Source organism: Danio rerio, chromosome 7, assembly GCF_052040795.2.
Source record: "Danio rerio strain M-AB ecotype USA chromosome 7, GRCz13ab, whole genome shotgun sequence".
Taxonomy (NCBI): Eukaryota; Metazoa; Chordata; class Actinopteri; order Cypriniformes; family Danionidae; genus Danio; species Danio rerio.
Window position 1 is genome coordinate 19,746,378 of NC_141027.1, and position 20,977 is coordinate 19,767,354.

The window sequence follows — 20,977 nt, forward strand, 5'->3', positions numbered from 1 at the left end:
TACAAAAATGTACGAATTTAAAAAGTAGGCGTGGTCCCCAACCCCAACTATCATTGGGTGATAAGCAAATCATACTAAATGGTACGAATTAGATTGTAGGAATTCATACGAATTAGCCACTAATTCAAAAAGTTACAAATTGCCGTAAGATTGCGTTGGTTAGACACCAGGACACAATGTTTGTTTTTCCATTTTTAAAATAGCAAAAGTGGATCCGGACATGCCCTGAATGCTTTTGCGTCATGTACTTTAGACTTTGTGCCTAGACCGTTAAAATAGAGCCCTTAGTTTGATTTGCTCATACCCCAATGACGGTTGGGTTTAGGGGTGGGGTTGGGTGCCATGCCTCCTTTTTAAAATGGTACATTTTTGTATGAATGAACTCGTACAAATTTGTACGAATTTGCCACTAAACTGACAAAACATAATGTAGTTAAGCTTCCTCGTGAGAACAGAATCTTCTGTTACTTTTGGCCACTAAGTCCATGTACTGTAAATAAAGCACAACTATGTTTTTTTGTCGTCTTTCTGCCTGTTGACTTGGAAAATTGGAAATTACTTCTTTTTTTTGTTGTTGCATAATTTGTCTTTATATCTATTTTTAGAGAGAAACATGAACACCACTATCTCCGTCAACCGAACATTCAGAGTATATGAATGTTTTGACTCACACCCAGGCATTGTGATAGCGTTGAGCTCTGTGTTTCCAGAATTTCTATTCCTGATCCCTCTGCATTTCTGGACCCTGTTCTTGTGCTTCAGAAAGTTGCATCGAGGGAAGGGCATTCCAGCATCTGATTTCTTCACGGTTGTCCTGTCCGTAATGGAAATCTTCTCATGTTTTGGCTTTCTAATGTGCATCATTTCACTCAATTTCAACGTGCCTTGGATCATGTACGTGGCTGTGTTCATGCTGGGGAAATACTTGATCGGAAGACCTGTAATGAACTGTTTAATTTGTCTTGAGCGCTTTGTTGCAGTCGTCTATCCTGTGCTTTTCCACAAGTTCAGCACTCTGAGGCTCAGATATGTGTGTGCCACAGTGGCCTGGATAATTACCTGGTCTTTTGCAGCGCATGCCATTTTCAGTTTCCCCCAAATCCCAATCCAAGTCTATAGCATCTTTCTCACGGTCATGCTATTGTGCATCACTGCCTGCAGTCTGGGAGTCCTGAAGGCTCTGCTGAAACCTGCTCCTAATAGTAAAGAGAACCAGGAGGTGCTCAAAAAGAAAAAGAGGGCCTTCTGGGTCATAACAAACATCCTAGTCCAGTTGTTTGGGTCCTATTCATTTTTGTTGGTGGTTGCAATTTTAGAAACACGCCTTTCTTATGACTCTTTCTGTTTGTGGGGAGGCATTAGCATGTGGTTTCTGAGACCAAGCAGTGCAATACAACCTTATCTGTATTTGTCCAAGTACAACAAACTGTGCTGTGTTAAGAAACAACAACAGTAATCCTTTAAAGAGAATGATTCGCATCGAAATAATTGAAAGTTCCCATATTATTGTAAAAGTCAGGTTTCGTTGTGCACTGTAAAAAAATTATGAGACCTTGATCTCAGATCTGACAACTTTTGATGTGGAAAATTTAAAGGGTGAGTTCACCCAAAAATGAAAATGAGTGAAAAGGAGTGATAGAGGCATGGTGGCTCAGTGGTTAGCACTGTCGCCTCACAGACAGAAGGTCACTAGTTCCAGTCCTGGCTGGTTCAGTTAGGATTTCTGTGTAAAGTTTGCATGTTCTCTTCTCTGGGTGCTCCGGTTTCCCCCACAGATGTAGGTAAATTGAATAAACTAAATTGGCCGTATGTATGTTTGTGAATGTGAGCATGTATGGGTGTTTCCCAGTGCTGAGTTGCAGCTTAAAGGGCATCCTCTGCGTAAAACATATGCTGAATAAGTAGCCAGCAGCTACAGTAGCTCTCTTCAACTTTCACTTGGTCGCCCACTGAAGCTGAGCAGGGCTGCGCCCGATCCGTACCGTAAAACCAGGAGGCGCTTAACCTGCAATCTGAGTGGGTCCTAATGCCCCAGTATATTGATGGGGACTCTATACTGACTCTTTGTTTACAGGTTTGTGGCCGCTTGAGTACTCGCTGTCATGTGTTGTGCATTTGACAGGACAGACTGTACCTCGCGTTAGTTTCATACAGATTACAAAACCAAAAATTTTTTGTCTTCAAGCGTAGTCTTTCAGATGAGACGTTAAAACGAAGTCCTAACTCTGTGGTTATTAAAAATCCCAGAATGTCCTTCAAAACATGTAGGGGTTTAACTCCGGCATCCTGGCCACAATTGCCCACTGGCTTCTGTCCATCAGGGCCTCCTAGCCATCCCCATTATTGGCTAAAAGAGGCTAAGCTGAAGGAAAATGAATAAATGAATAAAATGCATGAATTCAATCAAAAAAATAAACAAATAAATAAATAAAATACCGTTCCTCTAACAGTAATATAAAAATGTACTAGTAGCTAAGCAGACATGTGTTGGTGTCACGATCACCAGCGATCTACTCCTTCCAGATCACTGAAGAGTTACATATCTGTCAATGAACTTGACTACAAATACCATCATGCACCTCATACACACCAGTTCCTGATTCCCCCTGATTACACACACACAGCTGGTAACTCATCTAACTTAGACTGATTACCTGGATTTTATATTTACCTCTCTCTCTCTCTCTCTCTCTCTCTCTCAAACACACACACACACACACACACACACACACACACACACACACACACACACACACACACACACACACACACACACACACACACACACACTTTGTTGAGTGTTGTTAACCTAAGTCTTTCTGTGTTTTGATCCTTGCTCTCTTTTTTGTTATTGATTCTTTGCCCTCTGTACTGACCATTCACCTGTTTTTGACTATAATCTTGGATTACCTTTATGCTCCTGTTTGTTACCTGTTTGATCGTTGCCTGCCTGAATACTTTTATTAATAAACTGCGTGTGGATCTTCAACTCCCTTGTCCAGCATCCAGTTAAAGTTGGACAGCTTGTGATCTGAATGATGAATGTTAATCAGGGAGAGATCTGAGGGTGAATCCAAAGTAGGCATACACAATTGTTTTGAAGCCATTGTCATTATGATGATGTACTTAAAAAAACAACAACTATGTATTCATCTTTAATGCAGAGAGCACTGACTTCATATTGTGATGGCAAAGAGAAACAATCAGATTATTTGAATATGTCTCTTTTTAATAGCACATACAAATGTCACTATATTTCAATTTCAATGAACATCTGTTATGGAAAGGTTGATATTGGCTAGAGTTGCTGAAGAATTTGCGTGTGGCATTATGCATTTATCTCTGAACCTAACATGATGTAGAGCTATTAACTGTGCAAAGCAAATAGTGCATTACGTCAGATTACATCATCCCTGCTGGAATCAGCTTCCAGAAAGGGTCAGATATGCTCCAACATTAGGCACATTCAAATCAAGACTGAAAACACATCTGTTTAGCTGTGCCTTTACTGAATGAGCACTGTGCTACATCCAACACATCACATTATTATGCCTTTCTGTTCTTTTTCATTCTTTTATAAGCTGTTTTAACACATTTTAATCTGTTTTATTCATTTTAATTCTGTTGTTTTTATTTTCTCTCAACAAAACATTTCCTACATTTTTGTCAAATTGCTTACCGTACTATTTTGTTTACAAAAGTTAGTGTTTATTTATTACAGTTTTATAAATAATGTAATGAGATTACAATTCTAAATTAAACATTTTTACAAAGAAATATAAAAAAATTATATTTTTTAAATTGCTAATTTATTATCATCCATCATTTACTAAAAACAATAAGGAATCTGTTAAAACTTGGGTTGAAATTAAAAACTGCAGCCTATAGGCAAATAACAAACTGGTCAGCTCATTTCCTCAGTCAGAATTTCTTCATTTTAATAATAATTGATAATTAAATTAGTCTTAAAGGTTTCTTTCAAAAGGTATTTTCAAAATATATGATGCCATTCTGTAAAAAATGGGACAAATGAGCTCATATAGGGCCAAATTTTGAACTGTCAGTAGGGCCTGGGTTTTTCAAACTAAATTTTAGTTGATACTTTAAAAATGAAGAAAACAAACCTATTTAAAAATCATAAACTAATTTTATTTTAGACAGTAGTCAGGACATTATTTCTTCATGTTATTTAACTTAAAATGTAAACTAATAATAATAATGATAGTGACAAAACTGCTAAATAACTAATTTAAAATTAATACGAGCCTTTCAAATACCTTTATTTCTGGGAGCGTAGAGAGGAGTGGCTAATACAACTATATATATGTACAGTCAGTCATCACAACATACTAAAGGCTGCACAGATGTGCTTGTGTGAGTATGAAAATGCATTTATTCTCATTGAAATATCAAATGTTTATAAGAGTCTTTGAACATTATTATTATTATTCTTGGTAATGTGTTCTATTTTCTTAATTTATGTGATTTGAATTGAATTCAAGCAGATAACCAATGAACATCTTTGGAAAAAATGGCAGAGAACAAAACTTTGAGCTGTTTATCCAACTGCACCATCCAATCCGCGAGGAACTTTACTGATGATCCGTTTTATGAGTGCATGGACTCCTATCCGGGAAATATCTTCACCACCATGGGCTTAATGTTGAACACCGTCCTTTTATTGCCTGTGAACTGCTGGATTCTGTGGCTGGTGAGAAGAACCGCTGGTGTTGGATCTGCAGACTTTGTCATATTTAATCAGTCTGTTGCTGAGGTCATTAATCAGCTCTCTGTCATTGTGTTCATCTCAGGTGCTTTTCTCAATAAGAAGGTTCTTATTCTTACTGCCATTTACCTGTGCAGTACATACCTGGTGGGTCGGCCACTCTTTCAAACCGTTTTCTGTGTGGAGCGCTATCTAGCTGTGGTCCATCCGCTGGTCTACCTAAGATACACGAAAGCCCCTAAACTTAAATTGCCAATTGTTGTGCTTGTCTGGCTGATTACCATGATCGTGGGATATTTTACTATGCAATTCTATCCTAAAATGCCTGCGTGGCTTGCAATGGGACTGTATCTGGCAATGTTAGTTATCTGTACATTTTGTTCTGTGATGATTCTGTGGGTTTTGAAGAGACCCAAACCAGGGGACGGAGAGAAAGCAGGAGCGTATCAGCTGAAGAGAAAGGCTTTTAGAGCCGTCACAGCCATCTTGATCACGCTGGTGTTTGGCTATGGCACAGTGTCGTGTGTTATTGTGCTGAGGGATCAACTTCCATACCACACTTATTGTTTAGTCCTTGGCTTCAGTTGGTGGACTATTCTGCCAAGCGCTGCAGTTCAACCTTACCTGTACCTCTCAAAAGTGCATAAAGAGTGTTTTGTGTTGAACTTTTTCAAGAATCTGCAAAAATCTCTTGCAAAGTTTGCAAGCAAATAGCTACTTGCAGGTCACTGAACTTCATTTCATTTCATACAGAATATACTTTAATTTAAGAACTATTAAACCTTGTGGTCCAGAATGTGACAGTGGGACTGGATTAAAACAACACAAACACAAAATGGTGCTAAATAGTAAGGCCAGACAGAGTTTGCAGACATTTCTTGCTACATCTGAAAAGAATTTTGTTAAAATAATAATAATAAATAAATAAATAATTTGGCGAGTACAGTAGCTAACACTTAAAACATGAAATTAAAAAATGTTTTCTAAAAGAAATGAACTTTTTTTTAAGTTAATGCCAAGATTTTAATGCAAATCTAACCTTACCTTGTTTTGGTAAACAAAGCAAATCTCTCTCTATACTATACTAGACTGTACTAGACTATACTATATACTATACGCCTACAATAAAAGAAAGAAAATGTCACTTTACAAACTGTATTGTAAATATATCATATAAACATCTTATAACTGAACTTAATTAAAAAAAACTAAAATATACAAATATAAATTCTCACATATTAGACTCAATGGACTAAAAAAAGACCAGAAATTTGCAGATTTCTGCATGCACAGATTCTGTGTGAGCTTATTAAATAGCAATAAAAATGGTTCTTTGGCTCGCAATCATATGGGAACCACTTTAGGACTGTGCTATGCAGCACCTTAACCACCCCAATACTGTAGTATTTTATAAGGTACTTTTGTATGTGTTTATGTGGGTATTTATTTGCGATTTAAATGTTTGTATCAAATGTTAAACTTTGCTGCAAAAAGAATCTTCCTACGGGTATCAATAAAGTCAACCCAACCTAACTCAACACCAAAAAACAACTGAAGGATCATTACTGATGCTATAAAGCACTTAAATTGGTTCCCCTATGATTATGAACTAAATAACCACTTAGCAATGCTAAATAGCACACCAATTAAGAACCACTGCATAATCTTAGCTTGTTTGTGCGTGTGTGTGTGTGTGTGAGATGCTCATTAATTTGTATTGTTTGCCAATAGCTGCTTGTTTTAAATTTAAGGCATAGTTAAAAATATATATATATTTGTTTAAAAGACATCTAATAGACATCCAGACATCTAGGCTAAAATTAAGCTAAATTTGGGATGTCAATGAAAACAACCACACACCCATACTATTTGTTTTTTCAAATATGAAAGTCAAAGGTTACAGGTATTCAGCTTTCAGAAGTACAGTAATTTTACTGAATACTATTTAATATTCAGTTTTTATTAAGTACAGTAAATGCGAAGTAAATTTTCTTTTATTGGCTGAACCATCCCTTTGAAAACAAGAAATATGTAGTACACTGGAACAAATGCAGAGTTCAAAAGTCTGTCATGTTGTCCCAACACAAATCGATTAAATTAACTTAATTGTTTTTACTAATTTAAGTGGATTGAACATAAAACAATTACGTCGTCCCAAAAAACTTAAGAATTGTGTTGTTTTAGCTCATTTTAAACAAGTAGTTTGAAGCAAAACAAAATTTCTTTTCTGTGTATTTTCATTTTGAACAGTAATTTTGTAGTGATGTGCAATATATCATTATCAGACATACAGGTATCAGCGCATACATGCTTCATTTGTAAACTGAGCTGGTGCTGTAGTAGGTTAAAATGTTATTTTGAAGTGCCAGTACTTTTCTCTGCTGCACTGCAAACTCAACACTTAGTGAGAAATTTTAACATAGTAAACAGAATAGAAATCTTTAAAGACATCACCTTTAAAACATTTATTAAAAAACTGTGAGGCTAAGGAAACACACAGTACGAACAAATAGATTGTACTTTTCATAATTTACAACAATTGACTTAACCTTACAAAATCTTCTTCTAGTAAAGGTCCTGTGGGGACCGACAGCAAGCTGAATCTCCAATTCCTCAATTGATGAAACAAACAAAACCACATTAAAGCAGACTGACTGCTACATTTGACTTAAACGCAGATGTTGTGGCCACTTCTACACTATTTCACATTTTCTGCCTCTGTAGTCTTAAGAGTTGAAAATTCTTGCCATTTAGCTCAGGATGTTTTAAGTGCAAAAATGTCCTAAATCCTGAACAATAACCAAACAAAAAAAACACACCCTGCTTATTTAATGCAAATATTCTGTCCAGGAACTAATCCATAAACTAAGGCTTGTCAGTAAACATTATTGCATAGGAAACATTGTCAACGCTTTTACACAAGTGTTTTGGCAAAACGATCCCTACAAACCATACTTCACAAAGAAATGATTTACAGTTTGTGATTAAGCTGCTGTCAAATCCAAACAGCCAACAGCTTCATCTTTCAACAAAGTTTATTTTATTCATCCCTCATTAACAAAACAATGGGAAGAAAAATGATAAAAAATAAAGCACGTAATCCCTCCAGATCAATCAAGGACACCATATATGTTCACTTGTTCCAGATGTGATCTTTCTGAAGCTTGTACAGAGATGCAAATAACCACACTGAATGCCAGTGGGCCAGGCCAATTGTGCAGTAATTTATAACAATAAGCAGGCTATACATCTAAATCTTGCTCTCCAGGCAGTGTATATGCAAATGTCCGTGCCCTTGTGATCTCACACGCCACTTTGTATCCAAATGGGACATTTTTCAATAAATGTTTTAAACAATGAAACTTGGAGGATTTAATGGTATGTCAATGTTACGCATGTGTGGATATCACAGCAAATTTAGAATCGCTTTCTGGAAAACAGTTGATATATGAACGCTGAAAAACAATGCTGGTAGTCATTTTTTTCTTTCTTTACTACTTTGCAACTAGTTCAGCCATCTCTCTCTCTGCCATCAGCATAGGATCCAACAAAAAAATTCATGAGCATAACAAGAACAGTTAGTATTTTTTACAAATGATGTGTGTACATCCTGATGATCTCAACAACTTACTTCACTAGGAAAAACGGTTCCCCCTCCTTACATACAGTATAAACAACCTGAATTTATTTTAACAAGCAAATGGGCCAATTCTGATAACCATTCCTTAATGCAAGACGCAAAAAAAAAAAAAAAAAAACAGAACTCTGGCCTTAAAATCTATATGCAGCCGTTTGAAATTAGAGGCAAGCAATGGATTTTAATCACAGTACATACAAGGATGTTACATACTTTACATGTAACATAAACTTCTTTTATAATTCAACTTAGTTGTATAATTTCAACATTCTAAAGTAGCCGAACTTTAACCAAAACAAAACGTCCACAGAAATTTAATGATGAAAAAGGCAGTCACTGTGTTAGTTCACATGCATTGTGTAGTAATGAGTGACGTTTTTCATTCAGATACAAAAATATGTCAGAAAACAACACTTATTGTTCTCACACAAATGCTCCCAATCTCAGTTTGCCATCACATCGATTTAATAACAGGAGCAAATGCAAGCAAACTGCTCCAACATCGAGTCTTAACAAATCCTTGTCATTTATAAAGAAATAAAGCAACCTCTGTCTTCATTTTCAGGCCTTCTTTCCAGCTTTGTACAGCTTCAACAATGTTAATATGGCCTTAAAGTTATATTTCCCTGACCTTTTCCTCTATTGTGTATTTTTAGTGTGCACTAAGCTCTTTCTCGCTTGGCAACAACTGTGTTAAAAAAAAAGCACAATCATCTTTTAGGCACTTAGCTGAGCAGCCTGGCTCTGACTTCAGCAACGCGAGGACTTTCCTTCACTTTGCCCACATCTATGTTGTACACTGTTGTCTGAATGAAAATGTACATGTTGTTTAACATAGCATTGTAGGGGGTGCTAAAAACAAAATGTGCCTTAAAAAGTTCGTCAAAGGCACCAAGCGAAGATGAGGACTTGCAAGGAATGGCATGTTGGTGTAGAATGATGAAGAACTGGTCGACTGAGGACTTGTGAGCCCCCACAGCTAAGAGATATGGCTGAGAACTGGCACCGATGTCTTTTAGATGATCCTCGATGTCCGTTCCATTCTGAGAAGCCAAGCAAAGTTAAAGAAAGAAAAGGAAATAATTACTTGCATGGTTGCATGTATGTACAGTGGGAAACAATCATTCACTTCACAAATGCCTGTTGACTTGAAATTTTAACCAGATGTTGGCAACAACCAAAGAAATGTATGAAAAGAAAACAAACCTATTTGGTTTACAATTGAAGGTATGCGTAATAAAATGAAATGACACCGGAAAAAAGTATTGAACGCATAAGGAAAGGGAGGTATAGAAAGGCAGTGAAAGCCCAGACAGCAGCTGAAATCTCTGAGTAGTCTAAACACAGCCAAGGAAACTCAAATGGTTTCAGAGAAAGAAAATCAAGCCGTAGAATGGCCCAGCCAATCCCCTGACTTGAATCCAATATAAAATACAAATCAAAGATCAGATTTGATAGTCGTTGAAAAACTCACACCTGAGCATGATAAACATGCAGCAATTGGTCCCAACCCAAACAACTAAAGACACGCGCAGCAATTGGTCACAGCACTAACAACTGAAGAAACGTGCAGCAATTGCAATTGTGACCAATTGCTGCGCGTTTCTTCAGTTGTTTGTGTTGTGAGAATTTGCAACAGGTGTGCTGTCAAACTGATGAAGATTGTTTCTTTTTTGCTGGTGTTTTTTGTAATTGCATGTGCTTTCTTAAATTGAAGCGTGTAAAGTTTTTTTCGTCAACCATACAATTCTGCTTCTTGTATATAAATTCTGATTGTGTCGGTACATTTTCATTCTATTATTAATAATGATAATAATAAAAGCCAACCTTTTTGAAGACTACAAGGTTTCTTTCTGCTTGAGAGGCAGACACCTTCCCAGGCTTCTTCCTGCCTTGGGCAGATGGTGGGATCAGATGAAGTAGGAGTAATATAGAAGAGAGGTCGCTGTCCCAAACTGTTCAGACACACATGTTCATGTTAATGAAGCATCAAAACTCAATATTAAAAAAGGTTAATGTATTTTGTAAATCATCAATTTAAGTACCACAGTTATCTTTTTTAGTTTGACTGAAGAATAAAAAAGTGAACAACATCTTAAATAGCATGAGGGGGTGAGCAAATTAACAGCAAATGTTCGTTTTTGGGTGGAAAATTCCTTTAGGGGATTCCTAAATATTGCTGAACAAATAAACTTTTAAACCAATCTTAAACGTCTTACAAAAATCAGCCGTCTCTTCTGAGACCTCAGCCGGGAATTCTGCTCCGAGGAGGAGCTCTTCTACATCACTGGTGTTTGGAAGCTTCTTGCACTGCTGGATCACTTTCATCTTGAAAGCAGTTGTCCACTTCTTCAGTAGCCTGCTTGATACTCCCTCACCAAACATCCGAACAAAGTCCTGCTCAATCTGAACGTGGGTAGAAAACAATGACAATTTGAATCAATATTTTTTTAAGTATCAGACAAATCCCTTACAGGTAAAAACCTATGAAAGCATTGCTTTTTATAGTACACATGAAATAAAAACTAACCATATTGATTTTGTTAGCTCACACTGTTTTTTGACGGTTTTGTGGTGAATAATTCATATTTGCATGTCATTAAGGGAAAAAAATGTTTGCTCTTGTAACCTAAAACTGAAATCTGAAAATGCACTTGCTGTTTGTTTTCAGTTAAATTCTCAAATTGTGTTTGTCTGAGGTATTAGGCGTGGTTAACATATTTAACCAATCCTCCCTCCTGTCAGTTTTGACTTCAAACAGAAATGGTGAGGAGAAGATGTCGTTAGGTTAATAACTCCCCCGAAACCCTTTTCCCGATCTTTCTGAAGAAAATGCCTACTTTACTACATCCAATCAGCTCACAGTGGAAAAAAATTAGCCAAGCTCGCAGATTCACATTTAATATTCCTTTTCTCTGAGAACTGCATCCACAATATGAAAAAACCCATCGGTTTGCAGTTTATGCAGACTTTAGATAACATCCTTGCATTTAAAAAGTAAATAAATTCAACACTTTACCAAGCCCTTAATATCTTTGAAGCGTGGGAAGACTGTCAACACATCACTTGATCGTGTTTGGTCAAGAACCATTTTCCGCCGATAGTCAAATGTCAAAATCATTTTCTTGTAGATCTCATCCTCATCAGGGCAGTTGTTCATGAATAAAATTGCTTCATTGCATTCCTCCTCACTCAAGACTGTGTCTGGAGCAAATCCTGACTGCAGCATTACTGTAGATACTGCAGACAAACCTTGTTCTGATAAAACAAAGAAAGATACATTTCAACAAGAGTTTATCATGTTGATGCTTTAAAATCTAAAAGTCCTGCTTTGTATTTAGTAAACTGCAAAGTAAATGATGAAGGAGGTATTTCCTTTTATTGAGTACCTTCAAATGATGCTAGTTGTGCGATTTGTGGATCTGTGCTGGTTTGAGCCAGGAGCTGCTTCATGCGTTTCAGTCTAATTTGGTTACCCAGTTCATCCATTTCTCCAGAACGTTTGCTTGATGCTGTAGATTAAAGGTAATAATGTTGTGAACAATGTTCAGTTTGTACCATATCATTTTAGTTCAATTACAAATGTCACAGTTAAGTCTTCAGTAGTAAAAAAAACTGTAAATAAAGCAGGAGATTTCTGTACCTTCAAGTGATGCTCGTCGTTCTTTAGCTAAACCTCTCTGTATTGTTTTGATCCTCCATGCTAAATACCCAGTGCCAGTCTCACTATCATAGTAATGCTCCTTAGGAATGCAAAAATATAGAAGGAATAGTAAAAGAGATCAAACAGAAGATTTGGTGTGTTCAATGTTTTAAAAAGTCAGAACAGAATTGCAACTGAAAAATGATGACACTTACATAACCATTTTTGGAGAAGGGGTCACTGAGGCAAGGGAACAGAGCCACAATTCCTTTGGCATATTTCTCTCTCACCTGCCTTGGTGGTGCTGTACTGCATAATAAAAAAATACCTTAAATTTCCGTAGCACGGATTTAAGGAAACCACAGAAATATAGTAAAAGAGCATAAATTGTTGATGATTATGCAGATTACCCATTCTTCATCATGTCAGCTGCCAAAATATTAACCATCTTCCTCCTTGTTAAGTCCCCTAAAGTCTTAGTTCGGTTATATTCATTTATTATACGCTCTCCACCGGGTTTCTGGAGAAGAACCGATTCCACCAACTAAATAAAAAAAGGATAAATAGGGCATGATAAGAATTCAAATATTTCCATATTCTTTTAAGACATAATAAATAAAATATAAAATTATACAGAAAATGAGATCTGAAAGGGACGTGAAGGTAGGGGAAAAAATGGTTGGGAGAAAAAAAAGATGTGATAGAAAAATATATTTTATATATTAAATATTTTTATTTTATAAATAAATAAATAAGTTAATTAATTAATAAAAAAATAAATAAAAATTATATATATATATATATATATATATATATATATATATATATATATATATATATATATATATATATATATATACATACAGTTGAAGTCAGAATTATTAGCCCCCTTTTGATTTTTTTTCTTTTTTTAAATATTTCCCAAATGATGTTTAACAGAGCAAGGAAATTTTCACAGTATGTCTGATAATATTTTTTCTTCTGGAGAAAGTCTTATTGTTTTATTTCGGCTAAAATAAAAGCAGTTTTAAATTTTTTTAAAACCATTTTTTGGGAGAAAACTATTAGCCCCTTTAAGCAAATTTTTTTTTCCGATAATCTACAGAACAAACCATCGTTATAGAATAATTTGCCTAATTACCCTCACCTGCCTAGTTAACCTAATTAAGCTTTTAATTGTCACTTTAAGACGTATAGAAGTGTCTTGAAAAATATCAAGTAAAATATTATTTACTGTCATCATGGCAAATATAAAATAATTCAGTGATTAGAAATAGGTTTTGAAAACTATTATGCTTAGAAATGTGCTGAAACAATCTTCCCTCCATTAAACAGAAATTGGGGAAAAAAAATAAACAGGGGCGCTAATAATTCAGGGGGGCTAATAATTCTGACTTCAACTGTGTGTGTGTGTGTGTGTGTATATATATATATATATATATATATATATACATATATATATATATATATATACATATATATATATATATATATATATATATATATATATATATATATATATATATATATATATATATATATATATATATATACACACACATATATATATATATACATATATATATATATATATATATATATACATATATATATATATATATATATATATTTAAAACATATTAATTGAAAAGGTTTTATTTAATTTCTCCTAAAGTGCATAAAATCTTGATGCCCACCGTTTTAGCATCCTCATCCAGCGTCAGTCGTTTACTGACAGAGCTGTCCTCAATAGTAAGTGTTTCCTGTGAGTCAGTGGAGTCAATGGTTGAAGACTGGGGCTGATTTGATGGCACAGGACATGCTTGTGGTCGTGGAGGTACAGATTCCAAGTCTGGTTATATAAAAAAAGAAAGAAAAAAAAGTCTAAATGATACTGATGATACTGTTGTAAATGTGGCAAAGTTGGCAAATACAAACCTGAAATGGGTTTAATGGTGAGAACGCCAACTGAGGGATCTTTGACTACCTCTTCAAACACATCTTCATCCACCTCAGTCCCTGATTCGTCAATAACCCTCACATTCCCAGGTAAAGCTTGAACACCAAACTTTAAAAAGGCTTAAAAGAGCAGGTATGCAATTTATTGAGAGACGATGTGAATTTTACAATGTGCAGGGGTGGCCAACCTTGTTCCTGGAGAGCCACCTTCTTGCAGATTTCAGTTGCTACCCATATCAAACACACCTGAACCAATTAATTAGGACCTGAACTCCACCCGATAATTACAGGCAGGTGTGTTTGCAACTGAAATCTGCAGGAAGGTGGCTCTCCAGGAACAGGGCTGGCCACCCCTGAGATAGGGTATTATGTAAATCAGAGATGCCCAAACTAAGACCTGCGGGCCAAAGTTGTAACCTTTGATTTGGCCTGCCAATAAATCAAATAGAGATGGACTAAGGATGGGAATTTATTTATTTATCTTTATTTTTACATGTTGACATATTTATGTGTGGCACGTTGCTAAAAACACTATTATGACACATATATTTCATTATTATGTAAAAACTAATTATTTTTTAAAATAAAAATATAACATTGATCTTCATTGTGTTAAAAGTGAGATTGTGTAGGGTTTTATTGTAAGTACATTATAAAATCTTATTTATAATTATCATTATTAATACCATTAAAGTATTTTTTTCTAAATATTTTTTAAATATTATTAAATTTGAATGTTTCCATGGCAACTTCAATGTAATACAGTTTGGTATATTTAGCTGCGGCCCACCACCTTCAATCAATTTTGGTTTTTGGTCCTTCATAAGAAAAAGTTTGGCCACCTCTGATGTAAATGATCAGTCACTGTTAACTATGAGCATCGTCTGGGCACATGCAATGTGACAATATATTTATTATCATATACAAATCTGTTTTTGAAATCAAAAACGTACAATAATATTAAGAAATCATATGCATTTCTTACCAGCAGACAAAAATTCCGTCATGCTCAGGTTGGTTATTTTTACAAATTTTTGGGCATCCCCAAGTTTCACTTTAACCAGCATGGTCTGGAAGACATTAAATAAAGTTGTTAGTTTTTTTAAAGAAGAGTGGAAAACAGTGGAAAATGGTTTTATATTTATATACAATAAATAAATAAGTACATGCATTTTATTGCAATGGGTGAATAATCATTATTCACATTATTTGTGAATAGATTTACAATTTCAGCACTTTAGTATGACCACATTTCATTAAACATTATTGAACAAGCAAGCTGAAACCCTTGAGGTGCTCCTATAGCCCCTAATGTAGTCCTCATGGATGATATCCCTATCCACATATCTATTTGTTTATCTTGCTTATAGCAAATATCAATCTGCATATTGTTCATATCTATTTGCATATCCCTGATTAACAATAACAACCTGTACAGTATGTTCAGCTATTTGTAAATCTATTTGTAAATCTCTGAAAATAGTTATTACACTTTGTATATTATGTTCATAATACATCCACCTGTAAATATTACCCATAGTTTTCTATATATTTACTTAGAACGTATATCTATATACTGCACTTGCTGCTATTGCACTCCTGGATGGACCTAAACTATTAAACAATCGAATAAAAGGAAGTGATACCTGTACAATAACGCGCTGTACATTGGACCAGAAATCATCCTTGCTTACATCCTCATTTAAAAACGTCTCTGGAGTAAACTCTGCCTGCTGTCTTACAGTTGATAAAGCCAAAAGTGCTTGTTCTGATGAATAAGAACGATACTTTTAAGAGTTTTGACAACACTTAAATGCTCTATAACATAGGTGTCAAGCTCGATTCCAGGAGGGCCGCAGCTCTGCACAGTTTTGCTTCAACTCTAATCAAACACAGCTGATTCAATTAATCAAGGTGTTCATAACTACTAGGGACTATTAAGCAGGTGTGAGTTGAAGGTGGCTGGAGCTAAACTGTGCAGAGCTGCGGCCCTCCAGGAATTGAGTCCAAGACCACTGCTCTATAATGGTGATCCTTTAAAGTAAAAAAAAGTATACTATAAAACAAAAATGCAAATTAGATTTCTGAATTTCATGGCGTACCTTCAAATGATGATAGTTGTTGATTATTTAAACACTGAGTAATCTGTTGGTCTGTGCTGGTTTGAGCTGTAAACAGATCCAGTTGGTTCATCCCCATCTGATGATCAGGCTCACTGAAAGGTACTGGTCCACAAGAACGGTTGGTTTGTGAACAGGGTATCATTCTGGGCTGTTTGACTGAGGCTGTGGATAAAAGATAATATAGTTGTAAACAGACATTACTATAGACAACGGTCTGTTTCAATCAGCTGATCTTTGTTAGTTATCACTAGGAATGTAAACTTGCTCGATGTTGTAAACAAGCCTTTTTAAGGGGGTAGTCTAGAGAGTGTATTTTTAACGCTTGGTTGTGTATATAAGATGCAAAGCAATGTGTGCTCATGCTTCTTTTTTAAAAACAAAAATCACGTTATTTTTTCATATATCTTACTTTTGTTATATACAGCTACTCAGCTAACATGAACACAACCAGTGCCATATTTCCTAGTTCTTCCGAAAGGCCCGCCCTGAAAAGGTTTCGATTGGTCAGCTAACATAATGTGCTGTGATTTGCAATCATCACCAGGAAAAGCGTCACGCCTCTAATAGCACATGCTGTGCCTCGCAGTGAAAATACTGTCAGTCAGAGTAGCTGTTAGCCATATTAGTTTGAGCCTGAAGCAGACAGAAAATGAAGAGCACACAGCTGAACCTCACGCCTGCTCTAAAAAAAAAAAAAAAAAAAACCACTAACAAGTGTCTCTCATAAGCATGTGTAAGTAATATGAATTGTTCACATATCTTTTGCGAGTTCTTTATCTAAGATGTAGAACGCAGGGAAAGCGGCTGCATAAAGAGACACTGTGGGTGTTTACAGCGATTTAATGGATAAGTATGAATTTGTAGCTAAAGTGTTTACAGTGCCAAACAGCATTTCCTGTTGTTTACGTCCTTGCTACAACACTGTTAACGATATGCATGTAATAGATCAATTTTACCAAATAAAAACACTTAAAGGTTGTGGCTCACAATCCACAGCTTTGTATATTATGGTTGGAGCTGCTCCTTCTTTGAGGATTTTTTAGCTGAATCCAACACTGAACTGGAGGAGATTCTGGAAGCTGTCCTTTGTCAAATACTAGCTATATATTTTTTTATAATTCTCTGGAACACAATTCAAATTAAACTGTAAGCACTTCTCTTTTTGTGTCATGACCTTAGGAAACCCAAATACAGAAACAGAACAAGCTCTGTGGAAATAGCAGCGTTTGGACGACATTTTAGCTTTCTCTGTTATAACATTACTGCGCCTCTGACCACAGCCCTTTGCTGCACAAGTGTGTATGCACGTGGTGCATGCGTGTAACCTGAAGCATTTGTGATCTCACTAACCCAGATGCATTTTATTGTAGTCCTCAAACTTTGTTCGCTGTACGCTTTGCTAAGCTTACTCTGTAAAAGCCAATGTCTCCCTTTGCATTGAACTTTGAGCGTATTACATTCAGAGATGTTGATTACGTTTCACACAGCTACATTACGCATCAACTAAAGATTAAAACATGATAATGTGGTGGACCACCCCTTTAAAAGCTTTAAGGTGATATAAGCTTACTTCACTTCAATTAAAAATGTCAGTAGCAACACAACTGAAAAAGCAGGAGATTTCGGAGTTTCATGGTGTACCTTCAAGTGATTCTCGTCGTTCTTTAGCTAAACCTCTTTGTATTGTTTTGATCCTCCATGCTAAATACCCAGTGCCAGTCTCACTATCATAGTAATGCTCCTTAGGAAAACAAAAATACAGAAGGAATAGTAAAAGAGATCAAACAGAAGATTTGGTGTGTTCAATGTTTTAAAAAGTCAGAACAGAATTGCAACTGAAAAATGATTTGACACTTACATAACCATTTTTGGAGAAAGGGTCGCTGAGGCAAGGGAACAGTGCCACAATTCCTTTGGCATATTTTTCTCTCACCTGCTTTGGTGGTGCTCTACTGCATCTTTAAAAAAAAATCACATTTCTTAAGCCCTGATTGAAAAAAGTCAAAGTAAAAGATCATAAATACACCAGTTGATGATTATGCAGATTACCCATTCTTCTCCATCATGTCAGCTGCCAGAATGTTAACCATCTTCCTCCTTGTTGCATCTCCTAAAGTCTTAGTTCGGTGATATTCGTTTATTATACGCTCTCCACCAGGTTTCTGGAGGAGAACCGATTCCACCAACTGCATAACAACAACAAAAATAAATTAATATAGCATGATCAAAATAAAAATACTGTTTGGAACAAAATAAATAATAAATAAAATATAATATATAATAGTGGTGTGACAGATCTCACGGTTCGGATCACATAATGGTTTTTTAGTCACGGATCACACCATTTTTTTAAATCACCCAAAAAAAGGAGGAGATTGTGAGTTGCTTTCCATTTCACAGTACTGCAAGACACTTTTGGTTTTACAAACAAAACTTAAAAGCAGTAATTTTATTAAAAATAAAATGAAGAAATAATCAACTCAATAAAATGTAAAATATTCAGTAGTGTGAAAATTCTCTGTTACTACTACTTTTGCTGATAATGCTAAATATATAAATCTAACATTATAATCTGTACAATTTTTTTATTATTTTAGTCTATTTTTCAATAAATGATTTAGTTATTCACTCATAAAACTTTGTTTCATTGCTAGATGTGTCATTTTTGGGAATTATTCAGTAGCATATTTTGATGGCTGGTTGTCGCCACCTATTGGTTAAATAATGTATTTGCCGCCTACAACTTTCATTTTTGAGCGTCATAAATGCATATGGCTGTGACTTTAATCGTTACCATAAACATCAGTGGGTATATCTAAACTATAAACTGTTATCCCAGTACTTCTGTGTTATTTGACTGTTTGCAACTTTATAACTAACTTAAAAGAATAAAGACTCAATCTCTTTCTTGTTTTATGCATTTTTCAAACACAGATTAGAAAGCAGCGATTCAAAGAATTAATAAACATGCAAATTAGCATCATTTATAATGTATGTTGCGTGGGTGTTGAGATCCTGATCTTTTAATGATTATTCATGCAATTTACACAGAATGCATTAATGTAGGCTAAACAAGTAGTGACACAAAACACCTTTTAAGAAACCCACCCCATCCTGAACATACGACAACAACTTCTTTCATCATCATATTTTACAGGAAAGCCTAAATGCTTTTATACATGCGATTTCAATGAGGCAAGAGGCGATCTCTCTGCAGTCACTGCACGTTTTAGATTAATCTACAAAAAAAAAAAAAAAACATTAATCCGCAGGTCACGTGTGATCTGAACTGTGGGTTGTGATCCGTACAAATCATGGATCAACCGTGATCTGTTACACCCCTAGTATAAAATAATTTTGCATATTACTTGAAAACTTCAATCACTAAAATATTGTCATTTAGTTATATTCAGTTATTTACTTTTAAACCAGATTGTATAATTACTAAAAACTTGATGCCCACCTTTTTAGCATCACCATCATCCAGCCTTATCCGTTTACTGACAGAGCTGTCTTCATTAGTAAGTGTTTCCTGTGAGTCAGTGGAGTCAATGGATGAAAACTGGGGCTGATTTGATGGCACAAGGCATGCTTGCTGAGACGCAGTGTCCAAGTCTGGTTGCATATACATATAAAGGGGTCATTATATGATCCTAATGGTATCATTCATAATAACAAAGTGATAATATGGAAATACTAACCGCCAATAGGTTTTATGGTAAGAATGCCAACTGATGGATCCTTGACTACCTCCTCAAACACATCTTCATCCACCTCAGTGCCAGATTCGTCAATAACCTTCACATTTCCAGGTACAGCTTTAACACCAAACTTTAAAAAGGCTAAACAAAAAAAAGGTAGATTATTTTCAGTAATTCAATTAAATCACAAATGTTTCAAGGTTAATATGACGATTGTATTTCTTACCAGCAGATAAAAATTCCTCCAGGGTCTGGTCTGTTATTTTAAAGAACTTTTGGGCATCTCCGAGTTTCACTTTAACCAGCATGCTCTGTAAGAATTGACTGAGTTTGATAAAGATGAAACTAATAATAATGGTTTAATCCCCAATATATAAATAAACAGACATTCTGCAGCTTGAACATTCATCACAGTATATCTGTGTTAAAATCTAATAATTGATCATACAAGATAGCACAGATATTGCACAGATACTCAGAGGTTTCATTTAAAAACAAATGTGTAAATTTGCAATGACATGGAAAATGATTTACCTCAAAAATCCAGTTTCAGATCCAAGATGACTAGGATACAATGAATAATGGACAATGAAAATACGTTAAGTGTTAAATATATGGGCTATAACATGCCATTGTTATAGATGCGAGCAGTTATGATTTCAAGACTAATACACATCTAGAATACAGCTTTGAAATACATTAGCTACGTTTCGCATTACCAAACAAACATTAACGTGTGCCACTCCAATCAAGTCAGCAAACAATGAATATTAAAGCATTCGCATTAAACGACTGTTCGCGAAGCCAAAGTAGCATTAATAAGAACGTTTAAATCAGAAAGTTAAAGGTATCAAAACAATGTCCGGTGTTTTTAAATGAGGCTTTTCCGCTTTCCCACTTTAGCTGCGTCCCAGTTCACAGGCTGCATTCTTCGAAGGCCGATTACGTCACTGCTGCGCGACCAGTTCTGGCTCTTACAAACAAAACAAAGATGATTAAATGCGATCGCGCGAAATTAGACAAACAAAAGGGCAAGTAAACATATACAACCCACCTCTTTCATTTACAATTACTTGTAATTTAGTGGACCTTTGGTAAACATTTATTGGTAACCAGTGCTCTTCATTATCTAAATCAAAATGTAATAAGAAAATAAGAGCCCTGTTTAAGGAAAATTGTACTACTACT

General features: G+C 35.3%; 3 protein-coding genes across 4 annotated transcripts in view; 2 read left to right on the forward strand and 1 right to left on the reverse strand.

Moving 5' to 3' along the window:
• The window catches only part of LOC141375336 (uncharacterized), a 68,951-nt gene that overhangs the window by 11,464 nt on the left and 36,510 nt on the right, over nt 1-20,977 (forward strand). The window lies entirely within an intron of this gene.
• LOC147835948 (uncharacterized) lies at nt 4,460-8,489 on the forward strand. The gene has a single exon (XM_087260875.1). The coding sequence runs from the start codon at nt 4,532-4,534 to the stop codon at nt 5,438-5,440; it is 909 nt and encodes a 302-aa protein (XP_087117001.1). The 5' UTR covers nt 4,460-4,531; the 3' UTR covers nt 5,441-8,489.
• Nucleotides 7,177-20,729, reverse strand: si:ch211-196p9.1. Of its 2 annotated transcripts, none has more exons than XM_087260826.1 (21): nt 20,509-20,729; nt 20,324-20,353; nt 20,016-20,100; nt 19,790-19,930; nt 19,552-19,703; nt 18,138-18,274; nt 17,947-18,046; nt 17,730-17,829; nt 16,068-16,250; nt 15,612-15,733; nt 14,951-15,035; nt 13,945-14,085; nt 13,704-13,858; nt 12,417-12,550; nt 12,222-12,315; nt 12,007-12,106; nt 11,753-11,875; nt 11,383-11,615; nt 10,583-10,769; nt 10,191-10,318; nt 7,177-9,406 (listed from the first exon to the last, which is right to left on the reverse strand). In XM_087260826.1, the coding sequence occupies exons 3-21, from the start codon at nt 20,095-20,097 to the stop codon at nt 9,089-9,091; spliced, it is 2,715 nt and encodes a 904-aa protein (XP_087116952.1). In that variant the 5' UTR covers nt 20,098-20,100; nt 20,324-20,353; nt 20,509-20,729; the 3' UTR covers nt 7,177-9,088. The 2 variants fall into 2 exon arrangements, with proteins under 2 accessions (XP_087116952.1, XP_087116951.1); XM_087260825.1 differs by having other exon boundaries at nt 11,383-11,621.